Source organism: Candoia aspera, chromosome 3 (genome assembly GCF_035149785.1).
Source record: "Candoia aspera isolate rCanAsp1 chromosome 3, rCanAsp1.hap2, whole genome shotgun sequence".
NCBI classification, from domain to species: Eukaryota; Metazoa; Chordata; class Lepidosauria; order Squamata; family Boidae; genus Candoia; species Candoia aspera.
The window spans coordinates 92,706,218-92,726,505 of record NC_086155.1 but is presented as its reverse complement, the minus strand read 5'-3'; the positions used below and the strand labels follow the sequence as shown (position 1 = coordinate 92,726,505).

General features: G+C 34.0%; 1 protein-coding gene across 1 annotated transcript; it reads left to right on the top strand.

Annotated features, from left to right (window-relative positions):
- The first annotated feature begins 4,485 nt into the window (after window positions 1-4,485).
- On the top strand, window positions 4,486-19,342 carry AKNAD1 (AKNA domain containing 1). The gene is made up of 17 exons (XM_063299876.1): window positions 4,486-5,475; window positions 6,817-6,876; window positions 8,028-8,160; window positions 8,287-8,429; window positions 8,527-8,586; window positions 9,774-9,907; window positions 10,850-11,000; window positions 11,410-11,579; window positions 12,282-12,372; window positions 12,540-12,616; window positions 12,996-13,090; window positions 13,195-13,330; window positions 13,645-13,745; window positions 16,594-16,701; window positions 18,066-18,150; window positions 18,445-18,592; window positions 19,117-19,342. Exons 1-17 carry the CDS (start codon window positions 4,486-4,488, stop codon window positions 19,258-19,260), a joined length of 2,826 nt encoding a protein of 941 aa, XP_063155946.1. The 3' UTR covers window positions 19,261-19,342.
- The last annotated feature ends 946 nt before the right edge of the window (window positions 19,343-20,288 follow it).

The window sequence follows — 20,288 nt, the reverse complement described above, 5'->3', positions numbered from 1 at the left end:
CTCTTGTTTAAGGCGCCGTCTTACTTTTATCGAGCGCTGTTCCGCCCGCCACAGTCCCTCGGCATCTTTTGCATTAGCCAATCAGAAGAACAGGGTGAAGTTGATGAGCCCTGCCCTCTCCCCCTTTGAACACTGTAAGGGCTTGGAATCACGTGGGCTTTGCCTGGGGTTAGATTTATATTCCAAGGAGGTGGCGGGGGTAGAGGGAGTTAAAGCGGCAGCGTGTCTCGCTTCTCTTTCGGGTGATGGGAAGGGTCCGCCGCAAAGGAGGGGCTGCTTACCTAAATGTATCGAGAAGACCATGTAATACAGATTAGACCGCCTTTTAGTCACTTTCTGTTTTTTGGTACAATCGGTAGGAGTTCCCTTCCCTGCCACTCCCGCACAAGGGAGTGCACAGTATAGAGAAGAAGTGGTTGTGATTGTGTGGATTGTGTGAATGAAGCTGTTGACAGCGTCAGTGAAAACCAATCATGTTGCAAGTCGCATTTCCTCCCGCTTCTGAACTGGTTCAGAAAATTAATATACGTGCCTCCGTTATCTGAATTTTTTTTAATCGCCTGTTATGCGTTGAGAAATATGCGCCCCTCAGCCTATTATGAACTAGCTTTGGGTTTCAGCTGATCGTTGCACGAAGTTCTATTATACATGCATACTTTTGTTATATCTTTCATGGCTACTTTATATACCTTTGGAGTATTCTCTGCTGTACACCACCCAAAGTTGTAAGATGGGGTAGTTAACAAATGTAGTAAATAAATAAATACAGTACACCTATCAAGTCCTTTTTGAGGATTGCCTCTAGAAAGTAGATAACCATTTTTCAAGAATTGCATTAATGCCTTTCCTTGTTCATTTTCTAGATACGTACCTTGCCTTTTCTTGGAGCTCAAGGTAGCATTGTCCAGTTTTTTCCACACAACAGAACCCTGGGAGGTATGTTCAGACAATATTGTGTTTGCACAACACTGATCCACAAACCAACCAACCACATTTTGGCCTAGTGAGTTACATGGATCCAGTTTGTTGGGTTAATTATTAAGTATGAACTTGGCAAACCCAGAACTAATGATTAAGTATGGGTTCACCAAAGCTGTGTAGCTGAGGATGGGTTTAGACCTTGGCTCTTTCTCCTTTTAAATTATAGAAGGAATGTTAATGAAATTGGCCTGGCTAGAGAAAGGGTGGGGCAGTAAAAATAATTACAGTTACTCACCAACAGTTCTTAACTCACTAATTCAAAATAAATGTATTCACCCAGGAAGAGGTGGAGAGGAAAAAAACATCTTTAATCCTTGCTTGGCAGCCAGAACATGCTCATCCAAAAAGCGTGCTGTGGTGATGCAACGTATCTGGGACATAGGTGTAGTTAACATAAAGGAACCATATTATTAAATGCTCAGCAGGCCACGCATTCTAGAAACCAATAGTTTGCTATCCCCTTCAGCCATGCAATACTCTTTTCCTATGATCAAAGTACCAGAGATTCACAATACTTTCTTACAATGAGCATCATATGCAATTTCTGCATTCATTCAGAAAATTAGCCGCATTTCTAAAATAAGTTACTAGATATCTTTTTAAGTATTTCACGGGGAATTTGGAGTTTCTGACACTTGCTTTTTATCAGTTTATCTGTGACACCTAGTAAGCAAAATAGAACAATCCTGATTCACTCCCTACAGTATATTTTAGGTAGGGATAGATAAAATTTTCTGGTTTCTTGCCAAATCAGTATATTTTTGCTTTTGAATGACATTCATTCATTGGTTCAGCATCCTCGTCCCTCTGCAACTTCACTTTCTGGTAGAAGTGTACATGTATCCTGTTCAACTATACATGGATATAAATAGATATACATAAATATTAGGGCTCCATGAAGTGCACAGCCTTCAGTTTCTCACTGTGTACTTGAGCCTTGTATCACAAATGTTGATAATGAATTGTAAGGAAATTAAGATTTGTTTAAAAAATGTAGCTTAAAGAAAAACTATCTCCTTTGCTCTTTAATTAGAATAAACTTAATTACTAGGAAATACAACTTTTAACTCCTACAAACATTCCTTCAGATGAAAAGGACTGCCTTATTTGCATGCTGATACTAGAAAAAATATGTCTGCCATGGGGTGAGCTTTGGACAGTGGCAAATATAATCAGCTAATTTTTTGTGCTAAGCATTGGAGGGGAGAATGTGTATACATAGGTGCACGGCATCTGCCTTTTTTACTTTGCTTCTTTTTGTGAGACTGTGTTCCTGTTGGGCATTGTGCAGATAAGAGGATATGCACAAGGCCTATTTCATGTTACAGCAAAACTGCTCCATGACTACTGTACATATGCTTGTCACGTGGCTACTTTCCTCTGTGGGGAAAAGTTCTATATGGTCTTAGGCATACCACCCAAAAACTGGCCAAAAAGCGTCTGTGTATGTTATGGTTATATTTTTGAGAATTAGATTACTAAAAAAAATGTATCAACAACATCATCAGCATCAACACTCACCAACATGTATTATGTAGTTGTTTGTTCAATTTATGTTCTGCCTTTTTGTTGGCTTGCATATTCATGGTGGGTGTTTATTTTTGGAAAGCCAGTCTGAAGAGCCCATTTCTCAGGTTCATGGACTTGTGCTTTTGATTCAGCACAGTCATAAGGTTCTTTCATTGAGGCACCACAGCTTTTAATGCCAGTCACAATTATGAGTTTATTTGCAGAAGAGCAAACAAACATATTGCTGAGCAAATATCTACTTCCTTTTCCATAAGTACGAGAAGAGATGTTATAGTATGCTTAAAATCAGAAAGAATGTGGTAGCACCTGTTCAGACTGACACATTTTATTATAAGCTTTTGTGATTACAGTGGGGAACAGGTATACTACTTCTTTGTCCATTCTAAAATTACATGATCCAGCATATCTCTGCTGGTAATAAGTGCTTTTTAGTATGCAAATGATTGTTTTATGAGAAGATTATATTTCAGATTATATATATTTGTATTATATAAAATATGCAGTGAAATAATTAAGAAAAGTATCTTGAAGGATTTTCAAATACTGGCAGAAATGCACAGTGATATCATCCCTTTACAACTACTCCTTAGCTAACAATCCTAAAAATTACCAGTCGAGAGATAATTCATGAAGGCTTTATGGTGCAAAAGTCTGCTCATGATCTTAGGAAGCAGTCCCAGATGGTGACTAGTGTAGTTGTAAATAATTAATTTGCACATACCTTCTCCTATAAATTATTTAAAATCCTTACAGTGTAGGTAAACATGTTTATGAGAGTCTCAAATGTTATGTTTCACTTCTAAACCCATCATAATCAGTCCCAGTGAAAATAAGCATTGGTTGATAAATGAATTAAGCTCAATTTGACTTTCAAATTGAGGGTTTCAAAAATGTTGGCTTGTTACTCTTTATTCCCTTTATGGTATCACTGAATAGTGTCAGGATAAAAGTAGAATAATAAATAGCAAGGTGAATGGTTGCATTATTAAAGGTACTGTACTTCTTCAGGTGTGCTATGTTCAGTATAGAGTTACAACTGACGTAATAAAATACACCTAATGAAACAGAGCCCTTTATCTTGGTTAGAGCGTAAACCAGAAACACAGAGAGCTATGTAAGAATTTTATTTTGCCTGCTATAACTATCTTGGTTTCTTGGAGAATTAAACAAATATTTCCCTACAGTATGTAAGTATAAAGCTGCATTATTGATTTACCATTATGTTTTCTATATGTATACTATTTCTATTTTTTGTATATATAGCACTTTCTATTTTCTCTCTCTATATATATATAGAATTCATTAGCAGAATACACATATATACACATGGTGACCTTTATTAGGAGAATATGGGTATTGGAAGAAATATTAATGTGTCTTGAAAAAAAGAATGCAGATGTTAATGTTAAATTTGTACTTCAGAATGAATGACCTAGATCCAATGAAGTTCTGCCATCCTAGTGTGTTTCAAAATGGGCAAATTAAATTAGTGAGTTTATTTATATAGAAAGTAGGAACGTTGCAGGAAATTTTATATAAAATAACCATCCACATTTGTGTATATCTATTTTTTAATCACATGTGAAGCCGTAACTCAGTTGATATGGTTGATACAATTGTTCTCATGTGCATAACTCCATAAATACTATGCATTTTCCAATGAAACTTTGACCGTTTAGTTAATTTTGGGTATAAGAACTGTAGATACATTTGTCCTTCAACACAAGCTAGATTCTTAGGTAATCACATAAACTTCTTTGCAAGAAATGCGTATGTCAAATGAGTCCATGAAAGTTTTACAGAAGGGAAATGGAAGGTTTACAAATTTAATTGTGTTCTTATACATAACTCAGATTATTAAATTTGTTCTCTAAAATCTTACAGAGCTTGAAAACATGCAGAATATGATCAAAATATAAGTAATTACAGTGTAACAGTATTCACTGTATGAAAAGTAAATGAATATTATCTGATATGCTTTACTCTGAAGACAGTACTGACAATGAGCAAGAAGATTTGCCTTATGATGGAGATCTACAAGACAGAGATCAATACAGTTGTGATTCACAGAATTTGGAAGAATTTATTTCTATAGAACATGTCTCCCCAAGTGTTTCCACACTGACACCTTCTCTTCTGAGCAGTCATATAAAAGAAAATTCAGACTGCAAAATCCAGCTGTCTCAAAGGAAAATAAATATGGCACTGTTGACCAAAAAAAATGACATAGAATTTACCATGGCAACAGAAAAGGAAATACAAGTTGGGGGGTTTAACAGTTCAGAAAGAAATGAGGAGTTTTCCAGCTCAAAAATGTCAGATGTCCTTTTACGTCATTTTCCAAAAGAAGACTTAACATGCCAATTAATTGATTCTGAAACTATCCCAGAGATATCATTTACTGACAGTTTTGATGAAACAGTGCTAAATAAAACTAAGATTTCAGAAAATACAGGGATATTTTCCCCAAAAGAAGAAATAAAGAATATTGAAAGAAAAGTAAATTGTAACTCAGTTGTCAAAAATTGGGATTTGATCCAAGATAAGCCATCTTTAATGGCCAAAAGTGATGATAATCTTGTTTGTAATAGCAAATACTGCAAAGTGAATAATTCACAGTTTGTAATTCAGAAAGAACCTGCAATTAATGAAGACTTAAATTATATCTCAACCCCCAAAGAAGAGTATCAAAACCAACAATATTTCCTGGAAAACACTGAATATTTTCATAATCCCAAATACAGTGAGCATCAGATTTATTATGGGTTTTATGATTCCTCTGAGATTGCCCCGGAAGTAAAAGAATTAAAAGGAAATAACGAAAGCTTTGTATTGAAAAGAACTAAATCTTCCCCAAATTTGCTTTATAAAGATGTTCTAGAAGCAATTACATTTTTGGAATCTGATACAATCAAAAATCAAGAAGAAGAAAAGGGAACATTTGAACTCAATCAACAGCTAGAGGTAGATTAAATGTGATTTATCTGCATATAAACTAGGTCTGCTTTTATCTGGATAAATTCAGTCACTAATTTTGGGGTTAAGTCTTCAAATAGACACTAAAAGCCTACTTTAAACCTTTGTTAATTTAAGTTAAATGCCAGGATTGATTTAATTTAAGTTAAATGCCAGGATTAATTTAAGTTAAATGCCCTCTGGATTCTTGGTTTTTTTTGGCTGCAATCCTAAATCTTCTTAGTAGGTCCTATTAATAGAATGAGAAATATTTCTTAATAAATATGCACATAATTATACTATAATAAATGCAGTCTGACATACATGTGCTGAAGAATCTGTAGATGAACTGAAATTCAATGTAGCTCTAACAAATAGAAATTACATGTAAGGATGGTTTCTAATTTTCTGCCAATTTCCCCCCCCTGGGGGGGGGGGTAGAGTCCATTGCTGTAAAGCCAGGAGGGTCCTGCAATCAGCCTTTGGAATGAACGATGTCTATGGAAATAATTACCATTGTTCTTTATCATAAAGAACATCAAATTCATGGGTTCCAAGCCATTATCTCCAGTATAAATCTCTAGCAATATCACAGTAGTGGCAATGTACTGGCTCAGGACCTTTTTTGCATGTGGCATTTTCTAGAAATCAGCCTGCTAGCCGTTCAGACATATTGCAGTTAGGCTCACTTTCCAGACTTCCTTTCCAATCATAAACTTTTTCATGCATTTCCCCATTGCATCATTTCATTTTTATATTTTTTGCATTCTGATTTTTTTTTAGTTTTTAATGTATGCTGCCAGTTTAGTGGTCATATACTGTAGATCTAATAAACAAATAATAAATAAAGCTATTTCGTTTATGTTATCCTCCTGTCTAATAACTTGTCTTTTACTGTGTAATTTTTTTCTGAACCAAACTCTTTTTCTTTCTTCACAGTTCTTGTGGTATTTGTTAACAACTTACTGAATATATGTCTCCTAGAAGTTAGAATGCTTTTGAATATCCTACGTCATGGATCAGCAGATCTGCACCCATGGATGCTCAAGTGTCCATCTGCCCCCAAAATGACACCTGCAACCAACCAAAATTAATTGCAATTACTTTTTAATTCTACACTTCTTAAATTGTATGAAATCTTGCAAGATTTAGGCATTGTTATTCAAGAGCCCATGAGATCTCAGAGTAAAACTGCTAAAACCTCATAAAATTTCAGGAGATTTGGGAGAACATCCTATGGCCAGAAATGGTGGTGACCCCTGTCTTATGTTATTTTAACAAGACAACTAATGTTATACTGAAAATATTACCCACAATCAAAACTTTTTATTGTACCTTTTCAAACAATAGATGCTGACAAGACAAGCTGAAGTTCAAAATCATATTGATCATCTAAGGTTTCATCCTAAGGTAAATCTCCCAGAATAAGAAATTAAAGTCATTATTGAGGATAACTTCTTAATAAAAATAATGTATTTTCTTTTTCTAAAGCCCTGCCATAAATTGTATGGTAGCGTGCATAGTACACAAAACTTAAATTCTATCATTCTAGATACAATGGGCATTTAAAATCAAATTGAATACAAAACTATTAAAATGTCCAGCAGGAAGAATGTTTTTGTCTGGCAATGAAAATATATCAACATGGATAAAGGTATGCTTTCCTAGGGAGAGTTTCCAATAAATTGGACACCTCAGCTGAAGAAACTAATTTTATTACCTCACTTCCGTTTCTGGAACAGGGCCTCTGAAGGTGAGTAAAGAGCCCACAGTATGTACTTAAGGGAAGAGAAATTCCTTGAAATATTCATGGTGTCTGCTGTTGAGAACCTCAATAACCACTATTTCGGAATCTCAGCATCTGTTCCCAAACTGTCTTTTGTGAAGGACGTCATGACTTCATGGTTTCTGTGACAATGTGGGGCTGCTGCAGTTTGTCACTAACACATTTAGAAATTTCATTTTTGAAATGCTTTGCAGGAAAAATAAAGAACCAGTTAGCTGTTATCCTCCGTTTTCTTACTGTTTTATCACAACGCTGGTGTCTATGTGGTACCTTAATTTCCTCCCAACTGTCTCCCTCAGCTTCTTAGTTTTTTTTTTCTTTTCAATTCTGAAAATTGTGCCAGGTGTTTTTTCAATTTTTTTCTACCTGTTTCAAATAGAAACTCATTTATTGCTTTACCCTTCACCATTCAATAATCTCATGACCTTAAAACTTTATTTATTTCCCTTCCAAACCATCCCATGATCAAAATTATTCATCATGAAATCAGGGACAATAGGATTAACTCCCTGATGTATTTTTCCCCTCTGACTTAATTTATATTACTTTTTTGTAATATTTTATCTACAGGCTTGCTTTGTTTTTGTAGGCTGCTCTGGAGGTTCTGTTAAAGGTTGCATGTAAATTTTAGAGTTAATAAAGTATAATTATGTTTAGAATTTTTTAATTCAACATGACAAAATTAAAAAAGGTGGGATAGCTGAGAGAAGTAAGTGAATGCTTTTATTGTTAATGCTGATTTTGCACTTTTCAGTGAATGTGTATATTTTTACAGATACCTCCTTGCTCAAATTCACGTACGTCAGAACAAGCACAAAATACTGGAATAGCTTCCAAAATGTCAGTATTTTCACCTGTAACCATTCCTGTGGAGCACATGCTTGATTTCTCCCAATCCCTTCATTCAGGTAGTTTAAATAGGCTATTCAAAAAAGCAGATTGTTGCTACTCCTGATTTGTTGGGCTCTTTATACTATTGTCTGAGAAAATTTTCCAGGGTTTTTATTTCATCTCTCTTTAATTTTGTTTTGTAGAATCACAGTCTCAAAAAATAACTTCATCCTTAGTGTCAGCTGATGCAGTAAGACAATCATCTATGAACCCTCCTTTTCTGCAAAATATAACAGATGATAAGGAACAGATATTAAAGAAACAGACTGAAGAGCTGAAAGCAAATGTAATACCCCATGTCTCATTTTTAAATGTTTGGAACTTGACCTATTTTATTAATATCTCATCTGCAAGCTGAAATGCAATGTATTCTTTTTTTTAAGGTTGATATATTTTCTGAGTGTATTAAACAGGATGTATTCTCAGTAGAAGAACACCATCAGGTAAATTCAACTTTATAAATATTTTTAAAAGATATTAGCTCCATTTGAAGATTATGCAGTTCCATGATGTAGATCTGATTGACTTCAATAAGAACTAAGTTTAATTTACTAAGCAATCCTAGGCCGAAGAGAAAGTTACATGGCAGAGATCCATCATTCACGCACCCACTGATTCACTCCATGCAGGGGAGACAGCATTTCCTCCTTACTTAGAGTGGTGTGTTTGTTCAACTTTTTTTTTCTCAGTGAAACAAATAAGAGGGAAATTTTAGCAGATTTAGAGGAATAAGGAAGCTTTGGATTCAAATATGCCCTTTACACACCCTGCTTCAGCCACTATAGGATGTTGGTTTTCTACAATAGGGAAATATGTGTCAGTATAGCAATCCCTAAAGTTACCCACATAACAGCGCAACAATTTCCTTCCATTTCAGTGTTCCTACACTGGCCTTTGGCAGAGTTAAAGTTGCTATGGCAGCTTGAATTCAATTGTTTGCCTATATAAGCAATAATGCATGATTTTTATCATTTCAGAATAATATGTAAAGCTAATTTACTGCATGTATTTCATGAAGTAAATTGATGAACACAAGTCTCTTTATAAATATAACTATGACTTGAGTGTCCTGCACTGAAAGTCAACAAAATAATTTATTTTAAACGTGCACTCAGTACAGTTTTGTACCACAGAATGGAAACCACTAGTGTGTAGAGAATCCCTTAGCCCGCGGTGTTACCCTGATCACTTCTACATAGCAGACAGATGTATGAAGATGCAGTTTTGTGTGATGCTGCCTCTTCTTCTGTTGAATTGGACAGAGAAGCCTACATGTGCATGGACTTCATCTGCATGAAAAGTGCATAAGAATACTGCATAGAATAGCATAATTTGGATACTTTAACAAGCCAAGCATTTATTTTCATAGAAGAGGTACTTAAGTGCTGAAGTGGCAAAATTATAATAATCTTCAAGGAATGTGTTTTGATCTGTCATGTTTGGCAGCATTTAGAGCTAAAGATCAGTTTAGAAAGTTTAATGTGATGTCATTCAGATTTAGTAATTCTGTTTATATTGTTTCTCCCAAAGTGATTGGAATTATATATTTGAGATGCATTTAACATTTCAATTACCTATTTATAGTAAAATTGACATGGAATTAAATGATTTTATTATTTTATGAATGAAGTTTTTGCAACTTTTAAAAGAACAACTGGAGCAACTGGAACAGAATTATATAGCTACCAAGGAAAAGCATTATGCTTTGCAAGTTCAAAACCATAAGCAATCATCAAGAAATATTGGAGAATTTGATCCTAACAGGTCCAGTATTAGTTTTTTTTAAAATAATATAGCTATTAATAAATTTATCTTTACTACTTTCTTAACATTACAGTCTGATCTTGTGTACCTAGAAATAAATCCTACTGATGCTTGATTTCAGTTAAGAATATAAATTTGAAGCCTGTTTTCAAAAAGTATTGAATAGGTCGGGCCTGAATTTTCTTCCTATGCTGTTCTTTGTGGGAGGAATTCACATTCAGCAATGCAATTGGAGATGGGGGGCAAGCGAAAATCTTTCCACCAATTGGATAGAGAAGCAAATTTTGGAGAAAAAGATGGTTCAGGTAAAGAGGTATGACAGTTTTGGATATGAGAATAAGCCCTAGAGGAAAACAGCCATTTATTTTAAAATCCAGTATTTACTGTCATCTTTTCCATTGGAAAAAATACTTAATACTTTATAATTCTGGATAATATGAATAAGGAGACCCCACAGACAAAATTTAAAATAACTGAATAGGTAGCAACCACCTCACCCCCATTGTCACAGATAAAAGCATAGGAGTAGGAGCAGGTAAAGTTTCTCTACACTTAACTTTATTATTGTTTAAAAAAATGTAGGCCACATAGAAAAAGATAGCTGGAGGGTCAAAACTGTGCCATTCGCTAGTTCAAAGTATAGGCCCCATTTTTCTTCTTGATTCTCTATAGAACTGTCTACCAGATTCCTCCTCCAAAGCTAAATTGTTTCTTGCTAACCTAATTAGCATTTTCATGTCTGCAGACATTTTGTAGTTTACCATTCAATGTCACTGTTTTCAGCATATATTAAACATTAAATATAATAAATTTAGTATTTCGATTTCCGATTTCTCATGTATTTTTCTTCTGTTCTTCCATATCTTATATCTGATAGTAAAAGAACAAAGCAATATTAATTACATATACTTTTGGGTGTGTTTTTTTTGTATTTGTATTTAGAAAAGTAGAAGGGGAAATATTTAAACTTGGGATGCTCCTTGAAGATATCAAAGAGAAAATTGAGAAGAGATTCAGTCCATATTCTTCAACAGATATAACATCAACATCACTCAAATCCCATCAGTCTCCCGCTTGTTCAAGCTATTCTGAGGTAAGCCATTATGCCATGTTTTCTGAGTCTTAAAGATTAATGTCCCTTCCTATTACTGCAGAGAATAAAGAAAATAATGTACTGGAGTCTTCAATCCAGAGGAATGAAAAAAAAATACTCATTTTCTGACATTTAGTAGACACTGAACCTTACAAGTATTTGGGATTTTTTGGTTGTTGTTAATTTCACCAGGAAAACTCTTTTCGAAATTATAACCTTTTCTTCAACAAGAATAAAAATTGCAATTTTTATCAGTGATCTGGGTGTTATGGTGAGCCAGGTCATATACCTATAATCCTAAACAGCATTTTGTAAGCTGAAACAGGGCACTTTTAATACCATTTGTTTGCTGCACATTTTAAGTAGATTATGTATTGTGCTTTCTATATTTCTCTTATACTTCTTTCAGAGTCCCTTGATTACAAGCATCAGTGAATCACCAAAAAGGAATGTTGCAGGAGTAAATATTCCCCAAAATGAGAACTATTGGAAGAATAGAAGTTATCCTATAGAAGTAACTCCACAGAAGGCCTATAAAAAATCTATACAAGATGACAGCAACCATCACTTCCAGCAAAAGTAAGGATTGAACTTTTACGATAATCACTGAAGATGATTATTAAATAAAGCAATGATGTCCCTCTGGCTTAGTTGAAATGATATTCCAAGTAAAGTTGTAAAGGCTATTGTTTACTCTCCAAAGAGTAAAAGTAGAATTCCAGTTATGTTTTGGAAGGTAAACACTAACAATGGCTTGCCAGTTGAGATATCTCAGCAAAACACAAGCTGAAATTTAGACTTGTGTGAAAGAATGGGGTTCATTAAAACTGAAGTTATCTAAATATATTTGCTAAGATTCAGAGTGCTCTTTTACATCTGACCCAGTATAAATTAAGAAAGTTGTTTTTTTCTTCAAACACCAGTGGCCACGACATCAGTTTTAGGAAATTTAATTTATTTTCCAAGGTGGTTTGCTTTGTATCAGCTTTTCAGGGACTCATAGGACTTGTTATACTAATTATTTCTTCTAAATTTAAGCCTGTTACATAAATTGAGTGATTGCTGCTGAAGATTTTAATCCATTTTTAAAAGGAATATAATTAAAGGTTCATTATAAAATGACATCCACTGCAGCTTCCACTAAATCTGTATGTATAATTGAGACATGTATAGTTATATTCTTCAAATGTGAAGGGCTGAAATTAAACAGCATTCTTCAATCTTACAAAATATCTACATTAATGAAGACATTTTTATACTTATATTATGCTTTCTCCATAGTCATGTAGGACTGCAAAAGAAAAGTATCTGTGAAAAAACAGTGGCATCTGTGGACAAAGCAGGAGAGCTAACAAATAAGCAATCTATCCATGTAAGTCAATTTCATATTTAAAATTAATCTGCTTAATAGTTCAATAAATTATAGTTAAATTATATAATAAGCTAAATTGTTATAAATCAAATGAATGTGCTAAGTTGTCTGGCATTCTTATTGTTTAATTTATTAGTCACTGTATAGTTTATTTTTTTATATTTCAGACTGAAGAATTTGACCACCACCACAGACCCCTTAAAACAAATCAGAATTATAACAACGAACAAGAAAATACAGATGGGTAAGTTCCCAAAATATATTAGATATGCTATTTTATTTATTTATTTCTTTTTCAGATTTCTATCACCACCCATCTCTCCCGAAAAGGGGACTCTGGGCAGTTTTCAATATCCCTCTCCCTACCTTTTCTAAACATATTGTTTCATTTTTAGTCACTTTTGTCTTGAATCAAAACCAAATATTGTCCAATATGACAATCGTACTGCATAAAGGTCTGAGCTTTTTATAAATATAATTATAGCTACTGGTGGTATAATTTTTTTTATTCATATGTCACTACTGTTTGGCCAGGTATCAAAATGTCAATTAAATTAAGTTCAGATCTCCTCAGCTAGTAATCTGATACTATACAATGCTAATCTTAGTTTCATTCCCATCAGGAATTTAAATGATTGGAAAATAAGATCTTCAGCTTTAGCAAATTCCATCAGTCAAAAATCTGATGTGGCTGATTTCACTGTACTGAAGGAACAAGGTAGAACAAGATAAAAATAAATATTTGTGTTTTAATAGTGCATGAAATCATTCTAGTAAGAGGCATCCACTAATCAACTTTTTTACCTGTAATATTTTCCATAGGAAGGTTAGCTTATTCATCAGATAACTATTTCCTGGAGAGAGTGAGACATTCTACTGATGAGCATAATATTATTATACATCCCAGACGGAAAATACAGTTATCAAGAAATCAAATATGCTCCTGTTCTTCTAATAGGTTAGTATGTATATTGCTATACCTAAAGTGAATTAAATTAGCATCAATATAAAATACAAAAAACAATGTAGTTTACCCTACAGACTTATATTGCAAGTCTTTACATGTTTATTAAGAAATGAGCTCAACTGAGTCATATATACCCCCAGGTAAGTGAATATTAGATTGCAAGACCCACTACACAGAAAGAAGATCACCAAGATTAGCATGGTTTATTTCTGAATAAGCATGTGTGGGATTGCACCATTACTCACCTGCATGTTTGCAATTAAATTTCTATTAAATCTCTGTGCTATATTCTCTTTTTAATATAGAAATAAAAAAATGGAATACAGAAAAGCAAACAGAGGAAATTCTGACTATGAAAGATTTTCAGTCTTCTTTGAAGGAAAACCAGTGGATTTAGATGTAACAGGTACATAATTTATGTATGCTTAGTAAGTGTTATCATAATCCAGTCTCACTTACAAAAAAATCAAAGCTTCATTTGTCTCATGTTTTAGCTCTGGCATGCTTTCTATAAAGTCAAAAAAGATGAAAGTGATCCAAGAAGTGAAGAGTGCATTTTTTTCACCACTAGATTACCAACCAACTGTATATCCAGACAGATATGAGCCCTAGCAAGATTTTTAAATATTATTGAATTCAGTCTGTTAGGCATATTTAGGGCATACTATTAATATTTTTGAAACTTCGCATTATTATCTATAGTCTGCTTCTAGAAATTACTTGTTAAAATTACATTTTCTTGAGTGTATTTATAAATGCAAACTTACGCATTATATGGCTCCATTCAGAATCAGCCATTTATATGTAAGCAATGAAGCCACATGTTCAAGACGAACTCTCTTTAGTTATAAACTTATACAGGGAGCACCTTATTCTGTAATTGGAATTACAACAGCAAAGTTTACAATATTAGTGTGTAGCTACTAGTAATTTTTCATTGCTTGAGTGTACATAAAAAAAAAAAAATGCAAAAAAGATCAAAAGCATGCAAAAAAAGAAAAAAAAACATACAGAAAACTTGTTTTTAAACACAGAATTTCCACTGAATCGGTAAAGAGGCAGTTTGTAAGCAGAGAGAAAACACATATAGTACAATTAATCCATGACTTTAATATAGGATGGCATTAACTTTGTATCAAAAAAGAATAAACTTTTCTGCTACACCTCATCTTTGGTGAGTCCATAATTTTTCGTATAATGCTACATTCTACATATGGGTTATATTATTCAAAATCAGACACATTTTTAAACCACATTATTTTCCCCAAAATCATATTAACAAATTTATGCTCATAAAAACCAAAACTGAACAGTAATAGGACAAGTCCCTATCCTATGCATAGTTACTCCAAGATATTTAAAGAATTCAAATAAGTAAACCCCTATTTTTACAAAATTCCATAGCTACATTAGAACTTACAGAAAATATATGAAGTTTAGTCAAGTTAACTGAATAGCCTGATAATGTATAAAATCCTTACAATATACTAATAAATGTTAGTATAGAACATTCATAATTATCAATACATATCATCAGCATATATTTTCAGCCACTTTTATGCCCAAAATATCCTATTTGCCTAATAAAAAGGCCAATAGTTCCAATATTAAATATGAAAGAGAGATAAAGTGAATTTGTGACAAGTCCCTTATAGATCCTGAGAAAGAACAGAGCTTTTAAAGTGATAACCAACTTCACAGGATTTCTTCTCTGTTACTTTCTGTTCTTGGGATGGTTAAATTTAGTTAAAGCTAAGACTGAAGTTTCTTTAGCCTCTGAAAAAAATGCTCTCCGTCAGAAGCAGAAGAGAGAGTTGGGATTTTCAGATGGCCTTGAATCCAGTTTTTTGGCTTTTATATTAAACAGCACCTTGTAATAATTTATTTAACCTTCAAGTGAGAGCAAATTTCCCATATCAGATCTGCATTTAGGAAATCATGGTACCCACTTCTCTCTTATAAAAACACCAAGCCTTTAGAAGCAGTAAAGTGATTTTCCACATCCTTTGATTTATCCACAATGTTTTAATGAATTAGGATCTCCTTCCATAGACATTACATAAGAGTATGCCACTTAAAATACCAGTTGGAAATAAACAATGGAAATGATTCATTGACTCAACTTGTTCTTATAGATAAATGTAAATCTACATTAAAAAAACAGACTTTTCCCTCTGTGGCCTTTCAATGAAAGTGCTAACAAAAATGGGTCTGGAGAAAGTTATTTCAGAAACCAAACAATGCATTGGTAATCTCAGTTTACAAGGCGACAAATCTAAAGTCCCAAATTATGCTTCAGAGACCTTTCATCACATCCTCTTCATTATTCCAACCAACCTTTTAAGATACTTTCCCTTTAAACAGAAAGGCATTTACATTGGTTAGGTTTAATGCCCTACCTTTTAACCTGGTAGAAGTGCAGCTCCATAATATTCCTTATCTTGATTGCCTCTGCAAATGCTCATAGGCAGCCATTGCAATAATAGCCCCTATCCTGTTGCACTGCTTGCTGTATCAGGAATGATGCTCTATAGTACTGCACGGACAAGATGCTAGGGGTAGGGCCCTACCACATTCAGCGTTTTTAGTTCTTACTAGATAATATTTCACAGAAACCTCTAAGAAAGTTGCTAGGTTCTGCTCCAGTGCATTTGCCATCAGAAATCAGTGAGCTTAAATCTGCCAGCCTGAACAGCTAACCACCATTTAGGCTATTAAAATTGGAGTGTTCTAAAGTAAGTTACTGACTTATTGCTTATCAATATTGTATTATTTAACTGTTTGGATTTATGCATACACCTATTCAAGTCTACATTTTACAAAGAAGTCTACTTGGTTTGTATGCATTGCTTAAAAAAATTTGGTGTCTGACTGCAAACAAACAAACAAACAAACAAACAGAAAGACACTATAGAACACTAATTAAAATAATAAAGCAGCCAGAAGATGAAGTGATAGCTTTTAGCTAGGGAAAGACCTAAATTAGTAAGTTCAGTTCATGCATCAACTGGAGGTCATGGCAACCAATAATGCCATATTATTAGTTAATTAATATATTATTGTTAATATTGTGGCTCTTTTAAGGACTACATCATCAACAATCATAAATGTTAACAAAATGATACAAGAATGAAATATATTATATTAATAAATGTATCAACCTTAAAGTATGCACACTCATACTTTAAGGTTGATACATTTATAGTGTCTAACATGGCTGTATAACTTTTGTGGGGTAGGTAATGAAATATGAGACACTTCATTCTGTGACCTACAAGATAATTCATATAGTAAAGTTGACCTGAAACATCAAATTAGAAGTCATGGATCATGGACAGTGGGTCCCAAAGAACTAAATAAAGGTAAAATAATTATTTTTGTAAAATGGGACATTTAATATGAAAAACTATAGTATGAGCTCCATTATTTTAGACATATACAGTACCTATCACATCCTCATCCAAAAGAGGGAAGTATACACAAATGTTACAAATTCAATATAATAAAGCAACCTAAAATCTAAGCATAAAAGAATAAAATTGAGAGTCTTCTAAATGTATCTCTCCAGGTATAGATACACAGACATACACATGTGCATGCATTCACACTCATACAAATAGAATATTTTACTTCATACCTAACAGATTAAGCTTAGAAGTAATTCCAAAATTAGAATGGCATTGTAGAAAAAAATCTGCCTTTGCAGATGATTATGTTTCTTACTGAAGAAACCAGGGAGGCCTTCTGATTATGGTCTTAATGCATGAGCAGATTGATATGAGAGAATGTGCTTTTAGGATTTCAGTAGTGAATATATGGTCATGTAACTGGGTCATGCTCCTGTGGAAAAACCAGAATCATTTTTCAAGGGCAACCTCATATGTATGAATTAGGGCTTTGCAGCACTCTAGATTCAAAGGGGAGAGGTAATTTGGAGAGATGTTGTACCTGTCAGTAACTCCTTAAATAAGCTCCTTTTTTCCTGAATTTAGACACAAACCTAGAAGAGATGCGTTTGATTTAAGGAGGTTAAACAGGTATAATATACTGTACATGCCTGCAAGGGCCCCAGATCAAGTTTCCCCTTAAAATCTGGATCTCTGCACAGTCTTGTAATTTATTACGTAATTCAATTTAGCAGTTATATTAGATACCTATAGCTAAACTATCTGTATCCAGAAAAAGTTAATCATGAACCACAACACTGGAGGAAATTTCTATGTCTTGGAGTGTGGTGAATCACCTATTCTGGGTGGGACTGCTCTCCCCCTGAAGGAGCAGACCAATGCATGGGCGTGTGCTTGGATTCAGCACTCTCTTAAGGCTAAAATGATTTTTTTGGTCTTACAGAACAAATCTGTGGAAACAGAATTTGCAGCAAGATAGCAGTAAATAAACTTTCATTATACAAATAAATTTCTGCTTGTATTGCATTATATTTTGTATTGCTGTAAAAAAAAGTCTAATCCCATTAAAGCAGAATTAAGTTGGCCCATAGTCTGTAATCTAGCCCTCCATAGTGACATACCTTAATCTTTTCATAGCCTTTATAAGTTAACTATCTCCTAGCAAATTTACTTCAGTCTCCTTTTATTTACTTCAGTCTCCTTTTCTAATAATTAAAAGGCAGCGTTATAATAATTCAAAGCTTTTTAATAATTAGGGCAGGAACTGAGGTTAGCCCATATGCTTATTTAATTAAATATTTATTTATAATTATTTTCAGGTTCTTCACAACAGAATAGCATTGCCCATCAAAGGATTTGTAAAGATAAACAGAGAGAATTTTTTATAGACAGATTATGTGACAGGTAAGGCCTATTAACAGTTTGAACCAATCTATACTCAACTGTGCAAACTTCTACTTCTGTGAAATATTAATTCTGCAGATATATTTAAGTTAAATGGGAAAATCGCAATTTTTGGATGTAAGTCTTTTCTATTGTGCTTAAATGTTTGAAAGCAGCCTGAGAAACAATGCATAATTAACACCTTGATTTCAGCTCTTCACTAGCCAGGCTGCTACCTTTTGCGTATTAAACATGGAATGTATTTGTTGCATGAAAGTTTTTTTCTTATTTTCTTTTGCTCTGTCTTCTTTTTAGACAGAATCTAGATATTCCCCAAACCCGCTATTCAAAGATGCATGACACCATTATCCTTTCACCACAGTACCTCTCTGGTAGGAATATCAATGGAAGGCAGACAATCAGTAATCGGAGAAAAAGGCAAAGTGAAGACACAAATACCATGGTAAGAGAGGATCATCATTACTTCAAAAGCAGTATTGTTTGGTAGTTGGTGAAAAGTTTGAGAAATTTACATTTCAGATATTTAAATTTAAGAAATTTACAATAAAATCTGACAGGGTTGGCATGTGCTCAGTCCTGTTGCTTAGGCAATGTCATCTGACAGGACCCAGAACACATCTTCTCTGTTGGAATAACATCCCCCCTTGACCCTGCCTGCCTTTGAAAAGACATTAAAATCCTGTTTTCTTCCTTAGGCAGTTGGTCTAGAGACAGTATGACTTAATGGATGAGTTTTTTTCCCAGCTGCCTGTGTGTTTGTATGTGGTTGCTCTGAGCTTTTATGCTTTGGCCTATTGTGTGGTTTTTGTTGACTTTTTCTTGTTTATTGGTGAAGTATGCTGCCCTGAGTTGTGTGCTGACTAGGGTTGCTATATAAACCAATCAATCAGATAAATACTTTAAAATAGGTTGTTTAATTTGGTTAACAAAAAATGTTTGATAATTATCATGTTTTGTCCTTAACAGATATTAAACTCCTCTTTGGATCATGTTATACAGACGGCAAACAATTTGAAGAAAACAACAGAACACATGATGCAAGCTGTCTCAGAAGATTTAGCCAAGGTTAAAATTCAGACATTATCCAGTGGCACAGCTCATCAGTACTGACAGTGTATTTTAAAGACTAATAAATGATATCTAGAAGAAGGAAGAGTTCCATGTGTAAAAAATTAAAATACACCACTGTAAAAAGAAACTTCTGATGTTGGTTTTGATGTGGCTAAATTCCATGTTCCAGATAAATCTAATTATTTTTGTTATGCCACATACCATCTTTGATATACCAGACAGTATCTTATTCAATTTCAGATCACAAAATAATTTAGTTTTCTTAAAAGATAAATGGTTCTTCATAATAAAATATCATACCGGACATGTGGTATCTACATTCATAAATGGAGGTAGTCAATAATGGTACTCATATTCACCCTCTGAATGCACCAACACTTCCCATGTCCCAGAGGTATCTTACTCATTCCCATCAGCACCATCCCACCAGCTTCCTGTACAAGCCAGGAAGGGCAGGGATCCAAACATGTAGCAGAGGACAACCAAGATAGCATTCTGCCCACCTCCTCGAAGGTTGTGGATCAGGAGTCCCAGATAACAGGACCTAAGTAACCATCAAAGGCTGTTCATGCAGAGTCAAGGCTGGAACGAAACTGTGTGACTGTCAGTAAAATTTTGTTAACTGTGTTCATATCATCTTGTCAGAAACCACTATCCATTAAATGCATTCAGAGAAAAGGAAATTCATGGCTAGCAAAGAAAGAATCTCACAGAGATCTAGAGAAAAGTCCCTCTCTACTTCTTTTTTTCCTCCCGAGTTTGCTTATGGGTGGCAAATATGTCAAAGGAAAACTTGAATTAAGTTATTACTCAAGAGGCTACAAGGTTGGTTTGTTCAGTCTAATTATTAACTAGAACAAAGACATCCCTCAGTGTAGCAATACTATATTGATCTGAAATTGGAATGTGAATGTTGCTTCTCATTCTAATCTAGACTTGGTTCCTTGTTTGGAGAGAAGATATTGAAAGAAAAAAAAAAGATCTTTTCCCTTGACCAAGCAGGGAACACCTAGATTAACACTATTTATTACCGTCTATGACCACTCATATCTAAAACACAAAGAGTA